This window comes from Phascolarctos cinereus, unplaced genomic scaffold (assembly GCF_003287225.1).
Source record: "Phascolarctos cinereus isolate Bilbo 61053 unplaced genomic scaffold, phaCin_HiC Scaffold_9;HRSCAF=440, whole genome shotgun sequence".
In the NCBI taxonomy this organism is placed as follows: domain Eukaryota; kingdom Metazoa; phylum Chordata; class Mammalia; order Diprotodontia; family Phascolarctidae; genus Phascolarctos; species Phascolarctos cinereus.
This window is the reverse complement of record NW_027556402.1, coordinates 19,977,685-19,998,234: the sequence shown is the minus strand read 5'-3', so window position 1 is coordinate 19,998,234 and position 20,550 is coordinate 19,977,685. Positions and strand designations below refer to the sequence as shown.

The 20,550-nt window shown below is 38.3% G+C and overlaps 1 protein-coding gene across 2 annotated transcripts in view; it reads right to left on the bottom strand.

Moving 5' to 3' along the window:
- Window positions 1-20,121, bottom strand: part of FAM47E (family with sequence similarity 47 member E) — a 57,575-nt gene extending 37,454 nt beyond the window's left edge. Inside the window, exons 1-2 of one of the 2 annotated variants that reach the window (XM_020988436.2) lie at window positions 19,874-20,121; window positions 11,976-12,345 (exon numbers count right to left, since the gene is read on the bottom strand). In XM_020988436.2, coding sequence (XP_020844095.1) covers window positions 11,976-12,345; window positions 19,874-19,947 — 444 coding nt within the window. In that variant the 5' untranslated portion in view covers window positions 19,948-20,121. The remainder of the gene's footprint in view (window positions 1-11,975; window positions 12,346-19,873) is intronic. The other variant, XM_020988437.2, reaches the window with a different exon arrangement.
- Between the last annotated feature and the right edge of the window lie 429 nt (window positions 20,122-20,550).

Sequence of the window (20,550 nt, the reverse complement as noted above, 5' to 3'; positions counted from 1 at the left end):
TGGATTTACACCAGGAATGCAGAATATGTAATAATTGTAAAAGTATAAACTTATTTAACTATATTAATAATAAATATAGCAAAAGTCATGATTATGTTAGTAAATTTTTAAAAAAGCCTTTAACAAAATACAATATTAATTTCTTTTAAAAATAGTAGAAAACAAGAATAAATACCCTTTTCTTAAAATGACAAATAATACATATTTAGTAGCATAATAGCATAAATGGACAACCAAGAGTTAACATTATTGATAACGAGGATAAGCTAGAATCCTTTCCAACAAAACTAGGGAGGTGGGACAGAGGGGAGTAAAAAAAAGACATCATCATGACCTCTATTTGACATAGGAGAAAGAAAAGAGAATAAGTATTTATATATCACTTATTATATGCTAGGCATGGTGGTAAGCATGTCTCTACCTAAGAGGCAGGTACTATCATTATCCCCATTTTAGAGTTGAGGAAACTGAGGTAAACAATGATTAAGTGAGTAACCCAGGGTCACATAGCAAGTAAATTTCTGAGGTTAGATTTGAATTCAGGTCTTTCTGACTCCAGATCCAGTGCTCTGTCCCCTGTACCATCCACTGCCTATATTACTATTACATAGTAATATAAATTACTATGAATAATTACTACTACATGGTAATATAAATGACTATGAATAATTAATTACATGTTAATAGAAATGCTGCTATAGCAATAAGACAAGAAGGCAAAGGAGTAGGTTTAGTTAAAGAAGAAACAAAATTAACACTTTTTGCAGGTGATATGATGGTGAATCATAAAGAATCAACCAAAAAATTAACTGAAACAATAATTTCAGCAAAATATAAACTAACTCACCAGGAAGAGCCAAAACAGAGAAAGAAAATCATAGACTAATTTCCCTAATAAATATTGATGCAAAAATTTTAAATAAAATATTAGCAAAGAGATTACAACAATTTGTCACCAGGATGATACACTATGACCAAGTAGGATTTACACCAGAAACTCAGGGCTGGTTCAGTATTAGGAAAACTATCAGCATAATGGACCATATCAATGAGCAAACCAACAAAAATCATATGATTACCTCAATATATGTAGGAAAAGCTTTTGACAATACAGCACCCATTCCTATTAAAAATGCCAGAGAGTATAGGAATAAATGGAGCTTTCCTTAAAATGATAAGTAGTATCTATCTAAAATCATCAGCAAGCATTATCTGTAATGAGGACAAACCAGAAGCTTTCCCAATGAGATTAGAGATGAAACAAGGATGCCCATTATCACTACCATTATTCAATATTGTACTAGCAGATAGAAATTGTTTTTAATTATTTGAAATTTTTACTATACTCCAGCAAAAAAGATCGTCTAAAGTGGATAGATATCTACAAAAATATGAAATGCTCAAACTGAACAAAATAAGAAACAGATAACCTAAATAACAGAATCTGAGAAAGAAAAATTGAATAGACTATATATAAAGTATTATGGAAAAATTCAACAGCACTAATCATATTGACAAGTGAATTAAATGAAATATTGACAGAAAAGAACCAATTTCTGTGCTATATAAGACATTCTCAAAAATAGAGAAGGAAAACACCACCTAATTAATCAAATATGGGCCTCATGTGAATACCAGGGAAAGATAAGGAAAAGAAAGAACTACAGATCAACACCATTAGTGAATGATGGTGAAAAATATTAAGTAAAATGTTAACAAATAGATTGGAGAAACATTTCCTCAGTTATTCATTATAGCAAAGTTGGACTTATTCCAGGAATAAGATTTAGTACTAGATATACAATTATCACAAAAAAATCACATTAAAGCCTTTGGTAGAATATGACACTAATTTATAAATTTTAAAAAACAAAATAATTTTTCTCTAACATAGTAAAAAGCAATTTTATTAAGTAAATAACTAGCATTATTTGTAATGAGAAAAAATACTTTCCCACAAATAATGATAAAGCAAGAATGCCTGCTATCATCATTATTATTCTATATACTTCTAGAAATAAGACAAGAAAAAGGAATTAAAGTGATAAACATTACCAAGAAAGAGGATAAATTATCTCTGTTTATAGATGGTACAATGGTTTATTTAAGGAACTCAAGGACCAACAAAAATGAACCAAGATTATGAATAGCTTAAATGGAGCAACAGGATACAAAACATTTTAAAACTTCTGATTTATTAAAATACTTCAATGGACTAGTGATCTCATTGATGTGGAGCATTGCCTCCATCAATATAGAATGCAACTAATCCATTCCCTCTCATCCTGTGTGGTTTTTCTCCATATTCTTCCATATATCCTCCACAAAGGAGTGAACTAGTACGCTAGGTAGTGTTGTTGTGAGAACTAAATAAGATAATAACTGAAAAATATCATTTGAACAACAATAAAATATGTCAAATAGCTGGGAGCTCATTTCTGGCATATGCTTTGTTAATTTCATCTTTTATGGATTTCATTGTTTTTGGAACCATTCTGGAGTTTTTTGTTTTATTCCATGATCTATGAGGAACTTTCAGGGTTCTGTCATATCAGGTATTATTGATTCTCATTCTTTTATATGATACTATTTTTTTTTTTGCTTTTAGTCAATTGGGGTTAAGTGACTTGCCCAGGGTCACACAGCTAATAAGTGTTATATGTCTGGGGCCGGATTTGAACTCAGGTCGTCCTGAATCCAGGGCCAGTGCTCTATCCATTGTGCCACCTAGCTGCCCCTATATGATACTATTAAGAGATTTTTGCGTCCTGCTCTCTTCAGTTTTAAGGTGCTTCTGTTGAATTATCTGCTTGCACACTTGGCATTTATTCAGATTTTTAAATTTTGATTTCTTTCCTCGTTTTCTACTGAGCAGAGCCTTAAGGCACCACATACTTGGTGACTAGCTTGGGCCCCTGCCCTGAGTAACCTCAGGGAGGACTGGCCCTAGCTGAACTTTGCACATTTTTCAGGATTGACAAAATTGCATTCACTGGCAACTTGTATTTCTCTCCTTTCCTTCACAGAGCAGAATCAAAGCATGAGAGGTTGGAAAGACAACAGGGATGTTGGTGCAGAGTCACTGTGGTAGCTGAGGGGACCATTCCCCTACCATAGCCAGGCCACACACAAGTTCACAAGTTTGCTTGTGCTCTTGCTTTAGGTACCTAGGGACTGATTAGAAAAAGATGTTCAATAAGTATTCTAAGTATTAGATTTCACATTTTTGGAGGTTCTGTCTGATGCTGCTGTAAAGTATCCTACAGTTGGTGTTTAATTTTTTTGTTGGAGGGTTTAAAGGGTTGACAAGGTTTAGATTTCTCTGCTGTCTTGGTGATTACATGGCACACTAATGATCTTTTTCAAAATTTTGTTGATATAATTTACTTTTCCATTGTTTGGATTTTCCCCTATGTCCCTCCAACTAACCCCATCCCAGAGAGCTATCCCTTAAAAGGAAGATTTTTTTTTCAAAAAAGAAAAAGGGAAGATGAAAAAATCAGCAAAAGCAATCAATGTATCTTAAAAAATTTGATATATATGCAACGTTCCATACCATGGACATCAAAGCTCTACAAAGGAACAGAAGGCAGTGTCTTCTCATATCTGTTATTCGGAACTCAGGTCGTTTTTTATAATTGAATAGCATTCTGTTTCAATTGTTTTGTGATGGTTGTTCTTTTCCTTTCCGTTGTTATTGTCATTGTGTATATTGTTTTCTTGGCACTTTATTACTTGACTCTTTATCACATAGACCTTTCCATACTTCTCTGTATTCATCACATGCATCATTTATTTAATATTCCATTACGTGCATGTACCACAATTTGCTTTGTTCTTCCCCAAGTGACGGCCATTGTAATCGAAAGGATTACGTACTTCACAGATTCAGTTTAGGCTCGGATCTCAAGATATAATGACACGTGCTCAGGATAAACTTAACAAATAATCACATGTATTTACAATGATTAATAATGATTAAAAACCACACAAGCAATAAAGATAAGAATAACATTCAATGCAACAAGTAATGAAAATAAAGGAAAATAGGAATAAGAAAAGAAAGGATACACACTCACTGACCAGGGGAGCTCAAACACCTAATAGACCGGGGAGACTGGAGAATGGCCAAAAGGTCTGGTTGGGGAGGCAACGGGGAGCGTCCTACCCCGGGACAAAAACAGACTGTGCCCGCAATCTGCCTCTGGCAAAGAGTCGGTGTCCCTATCTCTGCATCAAAGTACTCCAAAATCTCCCTTTTGAATGCCCCTTTTTATACCTCTGTAAACCAGGGAAGGACAATCTTGATATTTTGTTTTGTGTACGTCTCCTTGGTGAGCTCATGTCCAGACACGCACACATCTTTAACAAAAGTTGGGGCTTGATCAGACCCCAAATACCTGTTTGTTGTGTAAGTCTTGAAGGAGTGATCAATTCCTTGGACAGTTACACACCTTTCCGAAGAAAAATGTTCCTTGAGATAAGTTGCTTTCCCAGGTAACATAGCTTGTTGCTGATTTAATGTTTTGTCTCCATGGTCAGCTCCAGCCATGCATGGTAACTTCCATCTATCTTTACGTCAGGTCATGAGGCAGTTACACATTAGGTCATGAGACGGTTACACAGGGGGCTGGGGAGGATCTATCCTCCTCAGTTTCCCTTACAGCCATCTATGTTGTTTCCAATTCTTTCCTACCACAAAAAGTGCTATAAATATTTTCATGTATTTGGTAGTGGCATCTTTCTTTTCGTCAATAGTTTCCATAGGATATATGCCTAGCAGTAGACTCTGTGGACCAATGAATATGGACATTTCCATTACTTCATTTGCATAATTCCAAGTTGTTTTCCAGAATGGTTGTACCACTTTATAGCCTCACTAACATTGCACTAGGGTACCTGTCTCTTCACAACCCAATCAACATTCACTACTATCCTTTGTCATCTTTGCCAGTTTGGTAAGTTTAAGGTAAAACTTTAATGTCATTTTGATTTGCAGTTTTCTTATTATTAGCGATTTGGAACATTCTTTCACATGGTTGTTAATATTTGTACATCCTGTGAGAACTGTTTACATCATTTGATTACTCCTCTATTGGGGAAGGGCTTCTGGCCACATGTATTTGTTTGCTGTCTATGTCTTAGATATCAAACTCTTATCAGACTTAATAAAGATTCCCCCCCATTTGACAGATCCCATTCTTATCCTACACGTGTTGCTTTTTTTGCACAAAAGCTTTTCAAGTTCATATAATCAACATTATCTATTTTATTCTTTGTAATTTCCTCTATCCTTTGTTTGGTTAAGAATTCATCTCATACCAGTTACTGTGCAAGATACACGATTGATTTCTTTTCAAATTTGTTTGATACAATCTTTAATATTCATATCATGTATCCATTTTGATTTTGATATGGAATATGATGGAAGATGATGATCTGAGCTTAATTTCTTCCAGACTGCCTTCCAGTTTTTCCAGCAGTTCTCATCAAAAGATAAGATTCCTGGGTAATTTATGTTTTGATGACCATGTTTCTAATGACTGGAAGCAACCCTGAAGGGTAACTGACCCTGTGAGGGACATCTAGTAGAACAGTGTTGGTGCAGATGGAGAAAAGCAAATTTGGTTATAGTATGTGTGGGTATCAATGGTGTGGAGAAGTTTAGTAAAGAGATCACAGAAGCCAACTTTAGGCTACTAGGAAGGAGACTCTGCCTCTTTAGTTAGTGCTCTGAGAAGTTATATCTATTATTGCTAACTAACCACTCAGAGCAGGCAAACCAGCCTAAATGAAACAGCAAGGCGTTCTGAGGGAGAAGGAAGTCATGAGAGAGGAAAGAGGGAAGGAAAGAAGGAAGAAAGCATTTACTGAGTGCCCATTGTGTGCTGCCCACTGTGCTAAGCACTTTACTTGCAGTAAGATCCTTACTACAACCTTGCAAGGAAATCAAGGTAGAGAGAGATTAAGTGATTTGCTCAGGTGCACACAGGTAGTAACCTATCTCTCTCCAACCTTACTCCCCAACGTATACTTTTCCGTCCCGTGACACTGGCCTTCTGGCTGTTCCATGAACAAGACACTCCACCTCACAGTTCTGGGCATTTTCTCTGGCTCTCCCCCATGCCCAATATACTCTTTCCTCCTCATCTCTGCCTGCTGACTTTCCTGGCTCCCTTAAAGTTCAACTAAAATTCTACTCGAAGCCTTTCCTAACCCCTCTTCATTCTAGTGCCTTCTCTCTGTTGATTATTTCCCCATTTATCCTGTATATAGTTTGTTTGTACATAATTATTTGCTTGAAGTCTGTCCATTAGATTATGAGCTCCTTGAGGGCAGGAATTTCCTTTTGCCCCTTTTTGTACCCCTAGCATCTAGCAAAGTGCTGGGAACATAGGAGGTGCTAAATAAGTGTTTAATAGACTGATTAACTGAGCCTTAGTCCCCTGACTAAGCCAATCAAATCTCAAGATCAGTTTAAATTCTTTTTAGGTATAATGCCTCCTCTGGAGGGGAGGAGTGTATGACAAAGATGGCTTGTACCTACATAGAATTCTGAACTTTAAAGTTTTTCCACTTCTCCTGAGATAAGAAAAGATCAGGTTATTGGAAATAGGGCAAGATTGAAAGATGAGCATGAAAAAGAGAAAAACTCTAAGCCTATTAATTCTTGAAGAATGTTTAACTTTTAAGGAAAAACTAGCTGACTTGCATGGGAAGAGGGGTTAGGATGTTGCTTCTTCCATAACAGAGAAGGAAGGAACAAATGAAAATAGGGTAGGGATTAGTGTACAAGGCCTCACTGGAACTGAAGGAAAGGGGACTGAAATCTAGCTGGACCTTGAGAAGTTGCTTTAGGCAAAAACCAAGCATAGTAGAAAAATGTGAATCCACTTGGATAGATCCACATGGAGACATATTTAGGATGAGGCCCTTTAAAAAAAAGAAAGAGGGGCAGCTAGGTGGCGCAGTGGATAGAGCACCGGGCCTGAAGTCAGGAGGACCTGAGTTCAAATCTGGCCTCAGACCAAACACTTGACATTTCCTAGCTGTGTGACCCTGGGAAAGTCACTTAATCCCAATTGCCTAAAAAGCAAAAAAAAAAAAAATTAATTAATAAAAAAGAGAAAGAGAGAATAGCATATTTGGAATGCAAACACACTGAGATGGAAGACAATCTAGAAGAAGAGAAGCAAAAGGCAATAAGCCAAAAGAATACATGATCTCTACACAAGCAAAAGCCATTTATCTAAAATATGCAGAGACAATTTAAGGATTATAGGTCTCCCAGAAGAATATGACAAACCTGAAAACCACAATGCTGGAAATAATATAGGAAAATTGCCTAGAACTTCTGAATGCAGAAAGCAAAGTACCATTCAAAAGAATCCACAGATCACCTCTAGGGAGAAAAAACTCCCAAACCTTATATGTCAAACTCCCAGATACAGAGTTGTTAAATTTAATAATCCTAATGACAACTGTTTCTGCAGACAGCCAGGAAAAAGAACTTCAAATAAAAAGGAAAGAAAATTCAAATAATACTGAATTATTCTGCATCTACTAAAAACCACAGAAGGCATGGAATAATTTTTTAAAAAATCAAAGGAGCTCAAGATGCAAACCCAAATGACATAGCCTCCAAATCTGAACCTAAGCATCAACAAAAGGAAAGACATGCAATAAAAGAGGGGTATTTGAAACATTCTTGCAAAAAAATCTCCCAAAACAAAAACAGAAATGAGCAAATGATTCAACTTACAAATACCCCAAACCGCAGAAATACAAGAAAGGTAAACAAATAGAGCTATCAAGGTAAGAATAAGTAATGAAATAAGTTGCCCGTCTCTACTATTTTTTTAAATCAAAAGAGAAGGACTAACTTGTGATTTAAAAAATAGCAACAGAGAGACCATTAAGAAAAAAAATTAGTACACAAGGGTTATGAAAGCAGAATTTAAAGAAATAGGAGAAGAAACTAGTAAGAACAGGCCTGAAATACTATTTTTAACAGACATTACACCCCACAACTCCTCCAAATGCTGAATCAATGTATTTGTGGAATTAAATTGTAGAGTGGGCAACTAGATGTCACAGCGTATGATACTAACCTCCTGGCTATTCCACAACTCATCTTCCTGAATTAAAATCTAAGCTCAATCATTTACTCGCTGTGTGACCTTGGGCAAGTCACTTAGTCCTGTTTGCCTCAGTTTCCTCATCTGTAAAATGAGCTTGAGAAAGAAATGGCAAACCACTCAGGACTTTTGCCAAGAAAACCCCAAATGGATTCTCAAAGAGTTGAATACAATTGAAACAACTGAACAACAGCCACAAAAACTGCAGAATGGAAGGGTGTATAAATGGAATGTGAGGAGGTAGAGGATAAAAGGGAATGTGTGATGTGTAATAATCAAATCTATGGGTGAATAACGCCAAGGAGAAATTCCTATAGTCTCTCAGCAGGAATCGATGTTACAGGAGCGTGGGTGCGATCTCATAGGAGTGAGATTGAAACAGGGGAAATGAAATAGGGAGATCTTATCCTGATAAAAGAGAGGTGAATGCAGTGAAGATCAGTCTTGGGGGCTGGCAGTCATGGCATCCTCCTTTAATTCCTGTTAACGTGAAGGTTGAAGTTGGTGGATCTCTTGAATTCATGAGTTCTGCAACAGGCTATGCCAATTGAGGTGTCCACGCTAAGTCTGGCTTCGATATGGTGAGCCCCAAACCAGCTTACCTAAAGAGGGGGCAACTGGCCTACATCAGAAATAGAGCCAGTCAAAGCTTCCATACCAGTCAGTAGAGGGATTGGGCTCATAAATTGCCACTGTACATCAAGCTTGGGTGACAAAGAAGTCTTAATCTTTTTCTCCAATCCCAGGACAGAAGAGGTATATGTGTGTAATGGGAAATAAAGACTTTGAAATGGGTCTAGTCGTGGGGGGGAGTTGGTTCAGAAGGAAACCACTGTCTCTGAGAGAGTGTTGTGCCCCCATCAACAACATCTTGCCCGAGGAAAATAGAAATTTGAGCTCTGGCAGCCAACTGGCAACCAGAAGGGTGGAAGGACATGTGTCCAAAGAGGAGATTACATGGCAAATGAGAAAAAGAGGAGGGCAGAGGATGGAACTGGAGCACATGATTTGGGATATTGGCTAATTTCGACCATGGAGCATAATTCTGTTTTTATTACTTTCTTCACGCTTCTAAGAGTGAGGCACAAGAAGAAAAGAGATGGGCCAGCAAGTTCTAGAATAGCAACAACATGGAAATTGGTTAAAAGAAGGAGCTCAAACTCATCATCTCAAAAGTTTTAATTCCATGAAGAACACAAAGAAACTAAAGAATGGATAAATAAGCATATGGATCATAAATCAGAGAATGATAGTTCAGAATAGAAAGAATTAGAAGGAAATTAATCAAGGGAACAAGGTAAATAAATTCTCTTTAGAAAAAGGAGCAGGAAAAGAAAACAATGAATAAAATTTGTTGGAGGGGAGGAGAAGAGGTGGAGATTTTTAACTGACCACTTAAATGAGAAAGCAAAAGAAGGGAAACATGAGAAAAAGAATTGGATAATTAAATAAAGAAAAGGTAATCAATAAAGTACAACTCCAAAGCTAGTGGAAAGATTAACAAATGAGGTAGGAAGCAAGGGGAGAAGAGAATCTGTGGAAATCTTGATTAAGCAAAATTAATAATAGGGAATTGATCTGTTCACTCAAAACTTGCGTAGATTCAATTACAAAATATTTCTTTAAAAAAACAATTTAAATAGTTGGAGGAATGTTTAGTGTGTGTGGCTGGACTGTACCAACTCAATAAAAATGAGAGTACTACTCAAGTTACAGATTGAACGTTAGTCTACTAGCATTAGTAGTCAAAGTACCAAAAAGATATTTTTCAGAGTTAGAAAAAATAATAAAATTTATTTGGAGGAATGAAGGATATAGAATATCAAGGAAAATAGTGAAAAAGGCAGAAATAAAGAAGAAAATGGAACTTCTAGATTTCAAGCTATATTATAAAGTAGCAATGATCAAAACCACTTGGTATTGGTTAAAAAAGAGAAAAGTAGAAAAATAGTATAAGCCAAATACGGAAGAATCAGATATTACTGAACTCAATAACTTATTATTATATAAACCTAAAAACGTACGTTATCTGGGAAAGAACTCCCTATTCGATGAGAACTCATAGACAAACTGGAAAGCAATCTGGCAGAAATTAGACCCAGATCAAAATCTTACACTATATTCTACATTAAATGAATATTAAAGATCATACCATAAAAAATTAGTTGAAAGACATATATATGTTTCAGAGCTATGGGTGTGGAATGAAATATTAACTAAAGTGTAGAGATAATTTTAAAAGATAAAATAGACTTTTGATTACATAAAATTAAAAGGCTTTTGTGCAAACAAAATTAAAACATCTAAAATAACAAGGAAATCTGCCAACTTGGAAAAAATCTTTGTAGTCAAATATTTCTTATAAGCATTTGATATCCAAGATAAAAAGACAAATAACAGAAATACGTATGACCAAAAACTATTTTCCAATAGGTAAGTAGCCAAAGAATATGAACAAAAGTTCTCTGAAGAATTGCAACAACCATATGAGAGAATGATCTAAATCACTAATAATAACAGAAATGGAAATCAAAATAACCTGAAGTTGCACTTCATATCCAGCAAGTTGGCAGATGATAAAAGAAAACACGAGTCAATGTTGGAGGGATTGGTGAAAGACAGGCACGCTAATGCATTGTTGGTGGAGCTATGAAGTGATACAACCATTCTGGAAAGCAATTTGGAATTATGCAAAAGAAATGACTAAAATTTCTAGAGCTCTTGACCCAGAGATCCTACTTTATGCATATGTAATATGGACATTATTGATAAAAAGAAAGGCTTCAATGTCAAATACCTCATGATACTTATATCACTTTTTGTGGCAGCAAAGAATCGGAAGCAATCTAAATGCTCATCAGTTAGGGAGTAGCTAAACAAATTATGGTACCTGAATGCAATGGAATACAACTGCTATAAGAAATGACAAATTTGATGAATATAGAGAAGCATGAAAAGAGCTATGTGAAGTGATGCAAAGTGAAACAAACAGAGCCAGGAAAACAATATACACACGACCACAACATGTAAATGGAAAGAACAGCTACAAAATGCTTGAAATAAAATGCTATGAAATTATAAAGAACTGTCTGGGCCCCAAAGAACAGATGCCTTCCTTTGCCCTTTGTAGAGCTTGGGGATCCAAGGGGTGGAACATTACATATGATATCAATTTTTATTAATTGGTTTTGCTGATTTTTCTCCTTTTTCTTTCTTTTTTTTTTTAATCTTTGTTATAAAGGATGGCATTCCAGAAGAGGAGAGAGATACAAGGGGAAATCAAAATGATAAAAAAGCAAAAGATATCAATAAATTCTTTAAAAAAAAAAAGAAAAGAAATCCAGTTATTTATTATTTAATACCTGTTACCTGGTTGTTGTAAGGGAAAAGCTTATAAACCACAAAATGCTATCTAAACGTCAGCTTTCAACAAAGTTGTAGAAAAAAATATGCCTCCCTTCCCCCGGCCAAATAAAAAAATGGAACTTTTTTTTTTAGCTTTTTGGTGGCAATCGGGGTTAAGTGACTTGCCCAAGGTCACACAGCTAACCTTTTTTTTTTTTAAGAAAAATCAACTGGTCTGCTATTGTAACTTTATGGCCCCCACCAACCCTCACCGCAAGGGGGAGTGAAGGGTATGATCACTGCCACTTAAGAGCAGCAAAGATGAGAAGACTGGGTGTTCTACTTTGTCTAACCACTCTTTCCTCCCTCCCCTGAAATCTGTTCCCTTCAGGGAAGTTGGCTAGCCATCCAAGGGAGTAGCCGTGTCTATGGCCACAGTAACACCCCGGCACATTGAAAGCAGTAGGGAGAAAACGAGAATGAGATCATTACCTCTACAGGCAAACTTTCTTCCAAGTTGGGGTAGAGAGCCAGAGGATGTTGGGCCAGGAAATACTCGATCTTGTCGGCGTTCTCTTTATGAATTTTCTGGGTCGGGGAGAGCCTTGAAAATAACTCTGAGATCGCCATTGCCTTTGGCTGCTTCTTCTGGACAGCGAGATCTTTTTTGTGGCAAATGAGGGGGAAAAGGGGCTCTTTTGGCCTATGAGTCATGATGTCCTTATAGGGAGGGGCACTGCCTTTCCGGAAGTCATCCACACCACTTTTCAGGAAGATCCACCGCTGACTGTTGAGAGCGTCTGGGAACTTTAGACCTTTTTTGCAGCTTCTAAAGTACTTGGAAGGCAGTCTCTTTCTGTACCTGGAAAACATGCTCTGATTACTATATACAATAAATGTATAGGGAGAAGGGAGAGAAGTGGGAGATGACACAGAGGGGGTGAAATGGGAATCCAAGGAAGGGTAGGGGCCTTTCTTGTCCCCTGCAAAACATCTCTCTAGAATACTAAACATTGATATTGAGAGGCATTATGGCACAGAGCAGAAGTCAAGACACCTGGTTTAAAACTCTCCTTAAGGGATTTACTAACTGTATGGTCATGGGTGAGTCATTTAACATACCAGAGCCTCAGTTTACTCTTCTGAAAAATGGAGATAATACATGTGCCACAGGCTTGTTGCAAAGAAAGAAGTATACGTATAGAAATCATAAAATGCTATGTGAATACTCAGATTCCGGTTACATTTATTAAGCACCTGTTACAAGCGATCACTGTGTTCTGCACTGGGGATACAAAAATAACAATCTTGGCAGCTCACATTTAAATAGCAGTTAGAAGGTGTTAGAGCCAGCTAGCTGGTATAGTGGACAGAGGGCTGGACGTCAGCTAGGAAGACTGGAGACACTTACTAGCTGTGTGGCCCTGGGCAAGTCACTTCACCTCTTGATTACCTTAGTTTCCTCACCTGTAAAATGAGGATGCTAATAGCCCCTAACTCCTCGGGTTATTATGAGAATCAAATAAGATCTGTAAAGTGCTTTCCAAACCTCAAAGTGCTATATATTATTATAACTACTCCTCCTTCTCTTTCTTTTCCTCCTCCTCCTCCTCCTCTTTTTTCTTTCTATTATTATTATTATTATTATTATAGTGCTAACTATTATTATTATCTCATTTAATCCTCACAACAACCTTGTGAAAGTAGGACCTATGACTTTTCAAAGATGAAAAATAACGTCATTCCATTTCTTAAGGGGCTTACAATCTAATGGTTGCTGAAGGAATGTCACATTTTCACAGGGTGATGTAGTGGATTGAATATTGGACCTGGAGTATCAAAGACTTGAATTCAAATCTGGCCTTACTGGGCAAATCATTTAATCTCCTGCAGCCTTAATTTCTTCATCTATAAAATGGGGCAGGGGAACAGGAGTCCCTACCTCACAGGGTTATTGTGAGAACTAAACAAGATAGTGTTTAAAAAGCAAGTGTTAAGGAATGATATAAGTGCTAGCTATTATAAATGTGCATAAAATACAATAAAAGATGACAGTGGGAAGGATAAAGGAAAGAGTCTGACAAAATATTTAGGAAGGGATGGATGATTTTCAGTTTCCTCCAGGGAGGAGGCAGCACCTAAAATGAGCCTTGAAGAGAATTCCAACGCGAAGAGAAAAGGTGGGAGCAGATTCCAGGAATAAGGGATGGCCGAAGCAGATTCAGGAGCATACAGGGTTACGTTAGGGAATAATTAGCAGTATAATATATGCGAAACAAGGCTGACACTCTATATTGGAGCCAAAGTCGGGAGTGGAAGGCCTTAAATTACTGAGCAGACAGTAATACTGTCAGCTATGTGCCTTAGGAAGATTATTTTAGCAGCTGCATAAAGGGTCAAGAAGTAGGTCTGTGGATGGACTATGTTCCCACAAGGCTTGGGGACAATCTTACTGGTTGGGAGAAAATTATCCAGACTCTATTTCTCAGAAGAATGGCTGGTTGTTGTCTTTCACGCTCAAAAGAGGACCAGAATGACACGACTATGTTGGGGTCAAGGTACAGTGTGTTCGACTGTGGCTAATAAGACAAACATGAGCTGGGAAGCCTCTACCATAGGTCGGACACAAATAGTCCATGTTAGAGGGAGGTGGGGAGGGACGGGGAGAAAAATTTAAAACTCAAATGCTTATGGATGTGATTGTTTCTTTTTTACATTCCTATTAAACATTTTCACATTAGTGATGTTGTAAGTAAAAATTAAAACCAATTAGAGGAACCATCAGAAAGAAGAAACAAAACTCAACAGAAGAGAAAAAACAATGATAGCGATTCAACTTCCGTAGTTCTTTCTTTGGATATGGATAGCATTTTCCATCATGAAGCCTCTAGAGATGTCTTAGATCCTTGTATTGCTGAGAAGGGTTAAGTTTATCAGTATTAGTCATCGCACAACGTGGCTGTTATTGTGTACAATGTTCTGCTCACTTCACTCAGCATCAGACCATACAACTCTTTCCAGGTTTTTCTGAAGTCAGCCTGTTCATCATTTCTTATAGCACAATAGTATTCCATTACATTCATATACCACAACTTGATCAGCCGTTCCCCAATGGATGGGCATCCTCTCAATTTCCAATTCTTTGCCACCACAAAAAGAACTGCTATGAATATTTTTGTACATGTGGGTCCTTTTCCCATTTGTATGATCTCTTTGGGATATAGCCCTAGAAGTTCTATTGCTGGGTCAAAGGGTATGCACATTTTTATAGCCCTTTGGGCATAGTTCCAAATTGTTCTCCCAAATGGTTGGATTATTTCACAACTCCACCAACAATGCATTAGCGTGGAAGTGATTGTTGATAAATTAAAATAAATTAATAAAAAAAGTCCATGTTGACATTTAGAATGGAGATGGCTCTAAATGTGCACATCTCACATTTCTTTTGAGCTACTGCAATTTTGCTTTTCTCATAGAGCACAGTGCCTTCTTTGATGTAGGCATGTCATGCTGGGTGGTCCTGTGCCAATGTCTCCCATGTCTCACAATCGATTCCAAAGTTCTTCAGAGAAATCTTGAGAGTGTCCCTGTACCGCTTCATCTGACCTCTGTGTGAGCGCTCACCTTCTGTGAGTTCTCCATAAAAGTCTTTTAGGCAAACATACATTTGGCATTTGAACAACGTGGCCAGTTCATTGGAGTTGCATTCTCTGCAGTAGAGTTTGAATGCTTGGCAGTTCAGCTTGAGAAAGGACTCAGTGTCTGGTACCTTACCCTGCCAGGTGATCTTCAGAATCTTCCTAAGGCAATTCAAATGGAAGAGATTCAGTTTCCTGGCATGGCACTGGTAGACTGTCCAGGTTTCACAGGCGTACAACAACGAGGTCCCCACAATGGCTCTGTAGACCTTCAGTTTGGTAGTCAGTCTAATACCTCTTTTCTCCCACACCTTCCTTCAGAGCCTTCCAAACACTGAGCTAGCTCTGGCAATGCATGCATCAACCTCATTATCAATATGTACATCCCTTGAAAGTAAACTGCCAAGATATGTGAACTTATCCATAGCATTCAATATTTCTCCATTTGCTGTAACCTATGGTTCCATGTATGGATGGTGTGATGCTGGCTGGTAGAGAACCTGGGTTTTCTTGTTATTTGTTAGGCCAAAATTAGCACAAGCAGCAGAGAATCAATCCCTGTGCACCTCAGAGGCTGCACTGAGTATACTCCATTTGCAAACAAAAAGTCACACACCAACTCTCCTTCCAGTTCAGTCTTGGCTTGTAGCCTTGTAGCCTCTCGGAAGGATATGCATGAGCTGGGCATTTGTCGATGTCACTCAGTTAGTAGTATTCTGATTGGGAGGAAGCATTTCTAGCATGAGCAGTTTAAAAAAGGAAATAAGAATCTCATGATGACGCAGAAGGAGGCAGAGGTAGTGTTAGCCAGAAAGCACAGGTGCAGGCTTAGGGAATGAGAGACAGAGAAAGAAATGGCATCCAGATCTAGACTGTGCAAAAATTGTGGACACAGGCTCTCCATGATTTGGACAGAATTGGGTTGGCATAGACAGAGATGGCAGAGACTGAGACAGGTGGAAGTGGCATGGAACTAGGCCAGATGTCTTAAACCTTCAGGGCCCGAGAAGACAACATGCACCAGCTGTTAGACCAAGATCGAAAGGGCAGTGACTATGCAGAGACGATTATAGTTGACATTCTCTAAGCCCCTGCCATGAGTGATCCGACTACATCTTTCTCTCACTTTGCTGAAGAAACTGAAGAATTGGGAAATATCTGTGACCAAATTCAATTCCTTCTTATTTACCTTGTTTACATTTTTTTATTCTGAATTTAATGAACTCCAAAAAAAGAGAACATTTCCATGTATGAAGTAGACTAGAAAATGAGGGGTTATGTTGCAACCATGATTCTCTAGGAAGCTTGCTTTTTTTAGCGCATAAAATAAATTCAACATGTTGCTTTCAAAGCTGTTGTGATTGTTTTTCCTTCTGAATTTCCAAGCGTTGTTCTCTTCTGTGCCTTTCTAAAAAAATAGCGGTATGTTGGGGGGTTTTTTTTGGGGGGGGCGGTTGGCAGGACTTCTCTCCTCCCTCTAAGTTTTCCCTACCCTCCAACCATTAAAAAAGGGAATGGAAATCCTTGTAATTGCAATGAGTTTGAACTCTGGCCACAGGGACTCAAAGTGGCCCATGCTGGCAAGGGTGTGTTTAGATAGATAAGAGCCAGTTCTGTGTCTCTAAGAGAGACTGTGAAATCCACCTCTGATTGGAACACAAATAGAGAACTTCTAAGCAATCTCAATGAAAAGACCAGCACTTAGTAGAAAGTAAGAAATGTAAACATAGGAGTCAAGAGGAGCCTAGAAAGGTAAATACATCTAAGCAATTAGAAGAGTCTGCTTCTTTACAACAGGACTAATGTGAAAATATGTTTAATAGGAATGTATATGCAGAGCCTATATCAGATTGCATGCCATCTTGGAAAGGGTGATGGGGAGGGAGGGGTTGAAAATTTAAAACTCAAAAGCTTATGGAAGTGAATGTTGAAAACTAAAAATAAATTAATTAAAAAAGAAGAGTCTGTAAAGTTAACAAGTTAATAAGCATTTATTAAGCACCTGCTGTGTGCCATGTACTTTGTCAGGATCTAGGGATCTGAATAAAAGCAAAAATAGTCCCTGGCCTCAAGGAGATCACATTCTAATGAAGGAGCCAACATTCAAATAACTATACACATACAACACACACATATGTATATATAACTATATATGCATATATATATGTCTATGTATATATGGGCAGCTAGGTGGCATAGTGGATAAAGCACTAGGCTTGGAATCAGGAAGACTCATCTTCATCTGGCCTCAGATATTTACTAGCTGTGTGACCCTGAGCAAGTCACTTAACCCTGTTGGCCTCAGTTTCCTCATCTGTCAAATGAGCTAGAGAAGGAAATGGCAAACCACTCCAGTATCTTTGCCAAGAAAACTGCAAATGAGGTCATGAAATGAGGTCAACTGAAATGATGGGAAAAAAGCCCAAAATATATCTCACATGGATATGAATATGAATTTATGTATGTATATGTATAAAGTAATCTTCCTAAAGCTCAGGTCTGACCAAGAATACTTTGACTTTTAAAACTTTTTGTAACCTGGTCCATTTCAGTGTCCTTATACCTTTCTCACCTCTATGTACTCTACGATCTAGTGATACTGGCACCCTCCATCCCTAGACTGTGCATTTTTAATAGCTGTCTCTCATTGTTATAATGCTCTCCTCCACCTCCTAGCCTCCCCAGATTACTTCAAGTCTTATCTAAAATCCTACCTTCCAGGTTCCCCTTAATGCTATTAATATATGTGTGCATGTAAGTATACCTATACGTGTGTACACATATATTGTACACACATGTATGTGCATTGCACACTTATCAACAACATGTATATGCATATGTATATGTACATTAATAGCACAAGCATTCATATATATGTATAACATGTGTATGCATATGCAACTGGGAAATAAGAAATACAGGAAATGGGGTGTAGAAATCTATCCTGCCCTACAGGAAAATAGAAGGGGAAAGGGAGAAGAGAAAGGCGGGGGAGAGATAGGAGGAGGGCAGATTAGGGGAAGGAGTATTCAGAATGCATGCCATCTTGGGGTGGGAGGAGGGATGAGATGGGGAGAAAATTTGGAACTCAAAATCTTGTGGAAGTGAATGTTGAAAACTAAAGATAAATAAATTTTAAAAAAACTTAAAAAAGGAAAAATGTGTATGTAGGAGAAAGCAAAAGCAAAGACCTTCCTCTACACCATACCCTGTGATTCTCAGGACCTGCACTCCCAAAACCGACCTCTTTGGTGAGATGATTCACTCCATTGAGTTGGAATTTTATTTTGTTTCTGAACCAGAGCCCATTTACTCTTGGGCATTTTATTATGTATCCTAATCTTTATAACTTCCTTGATTTCTGTTTTATTGCTTGCTTGGGTAAAAGTTTGCTCCTTATCTGTTGTCTTTCATCTAAGGAACTTTGGGTGGGAATTAAGTTGACCAAGAATAAACTAGCTGTTATCATCCCTTTGAGGGCATTTGTCCTAGACTCCTAAAAGAACTTTGTACTCCTAGAATATATCTGATATATTTGAGAGCTATTCTAGCCCCATATCCTTCTTGGAGATAAGCATGGCTGATTGAGCTCCAGTCCTCCCCCAAAGTGGAAAATGCATCTACCTTGGAAACAAGAATTTCAGATCTTATCTATGTAGATATATCCTTGTAGTAAGCTCTGCTTCAAGTTTAAAAAGCTACAGTTATAAAAGTTAGAAATTATAGTTTTCTGTATATTAAAACATTTTCATCACAACAATTCAGAAAAGTAGGAAGAACAAGTGAAATGGGGACCTCCTCATTAGAGGGAGACACTATAGGCGGATGACTGCTTCCTGCAGTTACAGGTTAACTAGATGGATTCAGATAAAAGTGCTGTACAAATATCAGTTATTACTGAGATTGTTGCTGCTATTATTATTTCCAAAAGCATCGACTATTTATAATATTATTAATTATTATTAAGTCAATTATTAATAATAATAAAAGGTTACTTGCTCCAGGGTAGTATGGGTGGTGAGTGGAAGGATAGGTTGTTGCTAGGCTAAAATGAGAAGATACTGATAAAGCACTTGGCAAACCTTAAAGCGCTAAATAAATTCGAGCTATTATTATTGAAACCAAGCTTTACAGGGGAAGCTAGGTGGCGCGGTGGATAGAGCATGAGCCCCGGAGTTAGGAGGACCTGAGTTCAAATCCAGCCTCAGACACTTGACACTTACTAGCTGTGTGACCCCGGGCAAGTCACTGAACCCCATTGCCTAGCCCAAACAAACAAACAAAATCAAGCCTTACAGCTCCAAGCCCAGTGTCCTTTCCACAAATGGACCACAGAGTCATAGATGCAGATCATTTTAACAGATGAGAAATGGAGACCAAGGGAGATTAAGTGACTTGAACCCAACTTAATGTTAGTGGTAGCACCCCGAGGGGGTTGACAGGCAGGGAAGCCTGTCTCCTGAATCCCTAGCCAGGGAGCGTCCCGTCCCTCTCCCTCCCCAGTTCCCCACACTCCCGAGCCGTTTCCCATAGCGTGAACCCCCCTCGGTGGCATCCTCATCTTTTTTTTGGGGGGGAGGCTAGGCAATGGGGTTAAACTACTTGTCCAGGGTCACACAGCCAGTTAAGTGTCAAGCGTCTGAGGCCAGGTTTGAGGTCAGGTCCTCCTGACTCCAGGGTCGGAGCTCTATCCACTGCGCCACCTGGTTGCCCCTCCTTTCTCACCACTAGCCTAAAGGTTCCTTTGCTTACCAAGGCTCAAGGTCCTTGCAGTCGTGGATGGAGCACAGAGACTGCACTTTGGGCACCTCCTTGTTATTCATCATCGCTGCCTCCTTCTTCCCTTCTCCTCCTCCTCGTCCTCCTCCTTCACTCCCTCCCTGCAGCAGCTGAAAACCCTTCCTCCCTGGCTGCGGCAAAGCTCGCGTTCCTAGCTGTTTCTGGACCTTCGGCCACCACTGGGCCTAAGTTTACTACCAGGAGACGAAAGTTGGCCCTGTCGCTAGGAGACGGTTACTACAGCAACAGACCACCACTGGTGTTCTAGTTCTGTGAAGGAAGGAGTATTCGGTTTACTATCCTGTGCTTTGCCTTCCCTGGGCTTGGATGGACGTTTTTCCTGGTCCCATTTTTCCTTCCTTTCTTCTTCATCTGTCTATCTTTTGGTTGTTGCAGTGATTGCTAGAGTTGTTTTTGTAGCAGGGAAGTTAACTTAAAAAGTCTCACATTTTAGTTTTATCTTGGGGGTTTTTTTTCTGTGGGGGACGGGGAGGGAGGAATGCTTAGAGAGGCTGAATGATAAAAATATTAAGACTAAAGACTGTAATGCAGTTGCCTGAATTATAGATGAGAAAGAACTAGAGAATAGAAATGAGGCTTTCGGATTCCAGATACTGGGAGTTGTTATTGTATTTTGCGGGGAGGAGGAA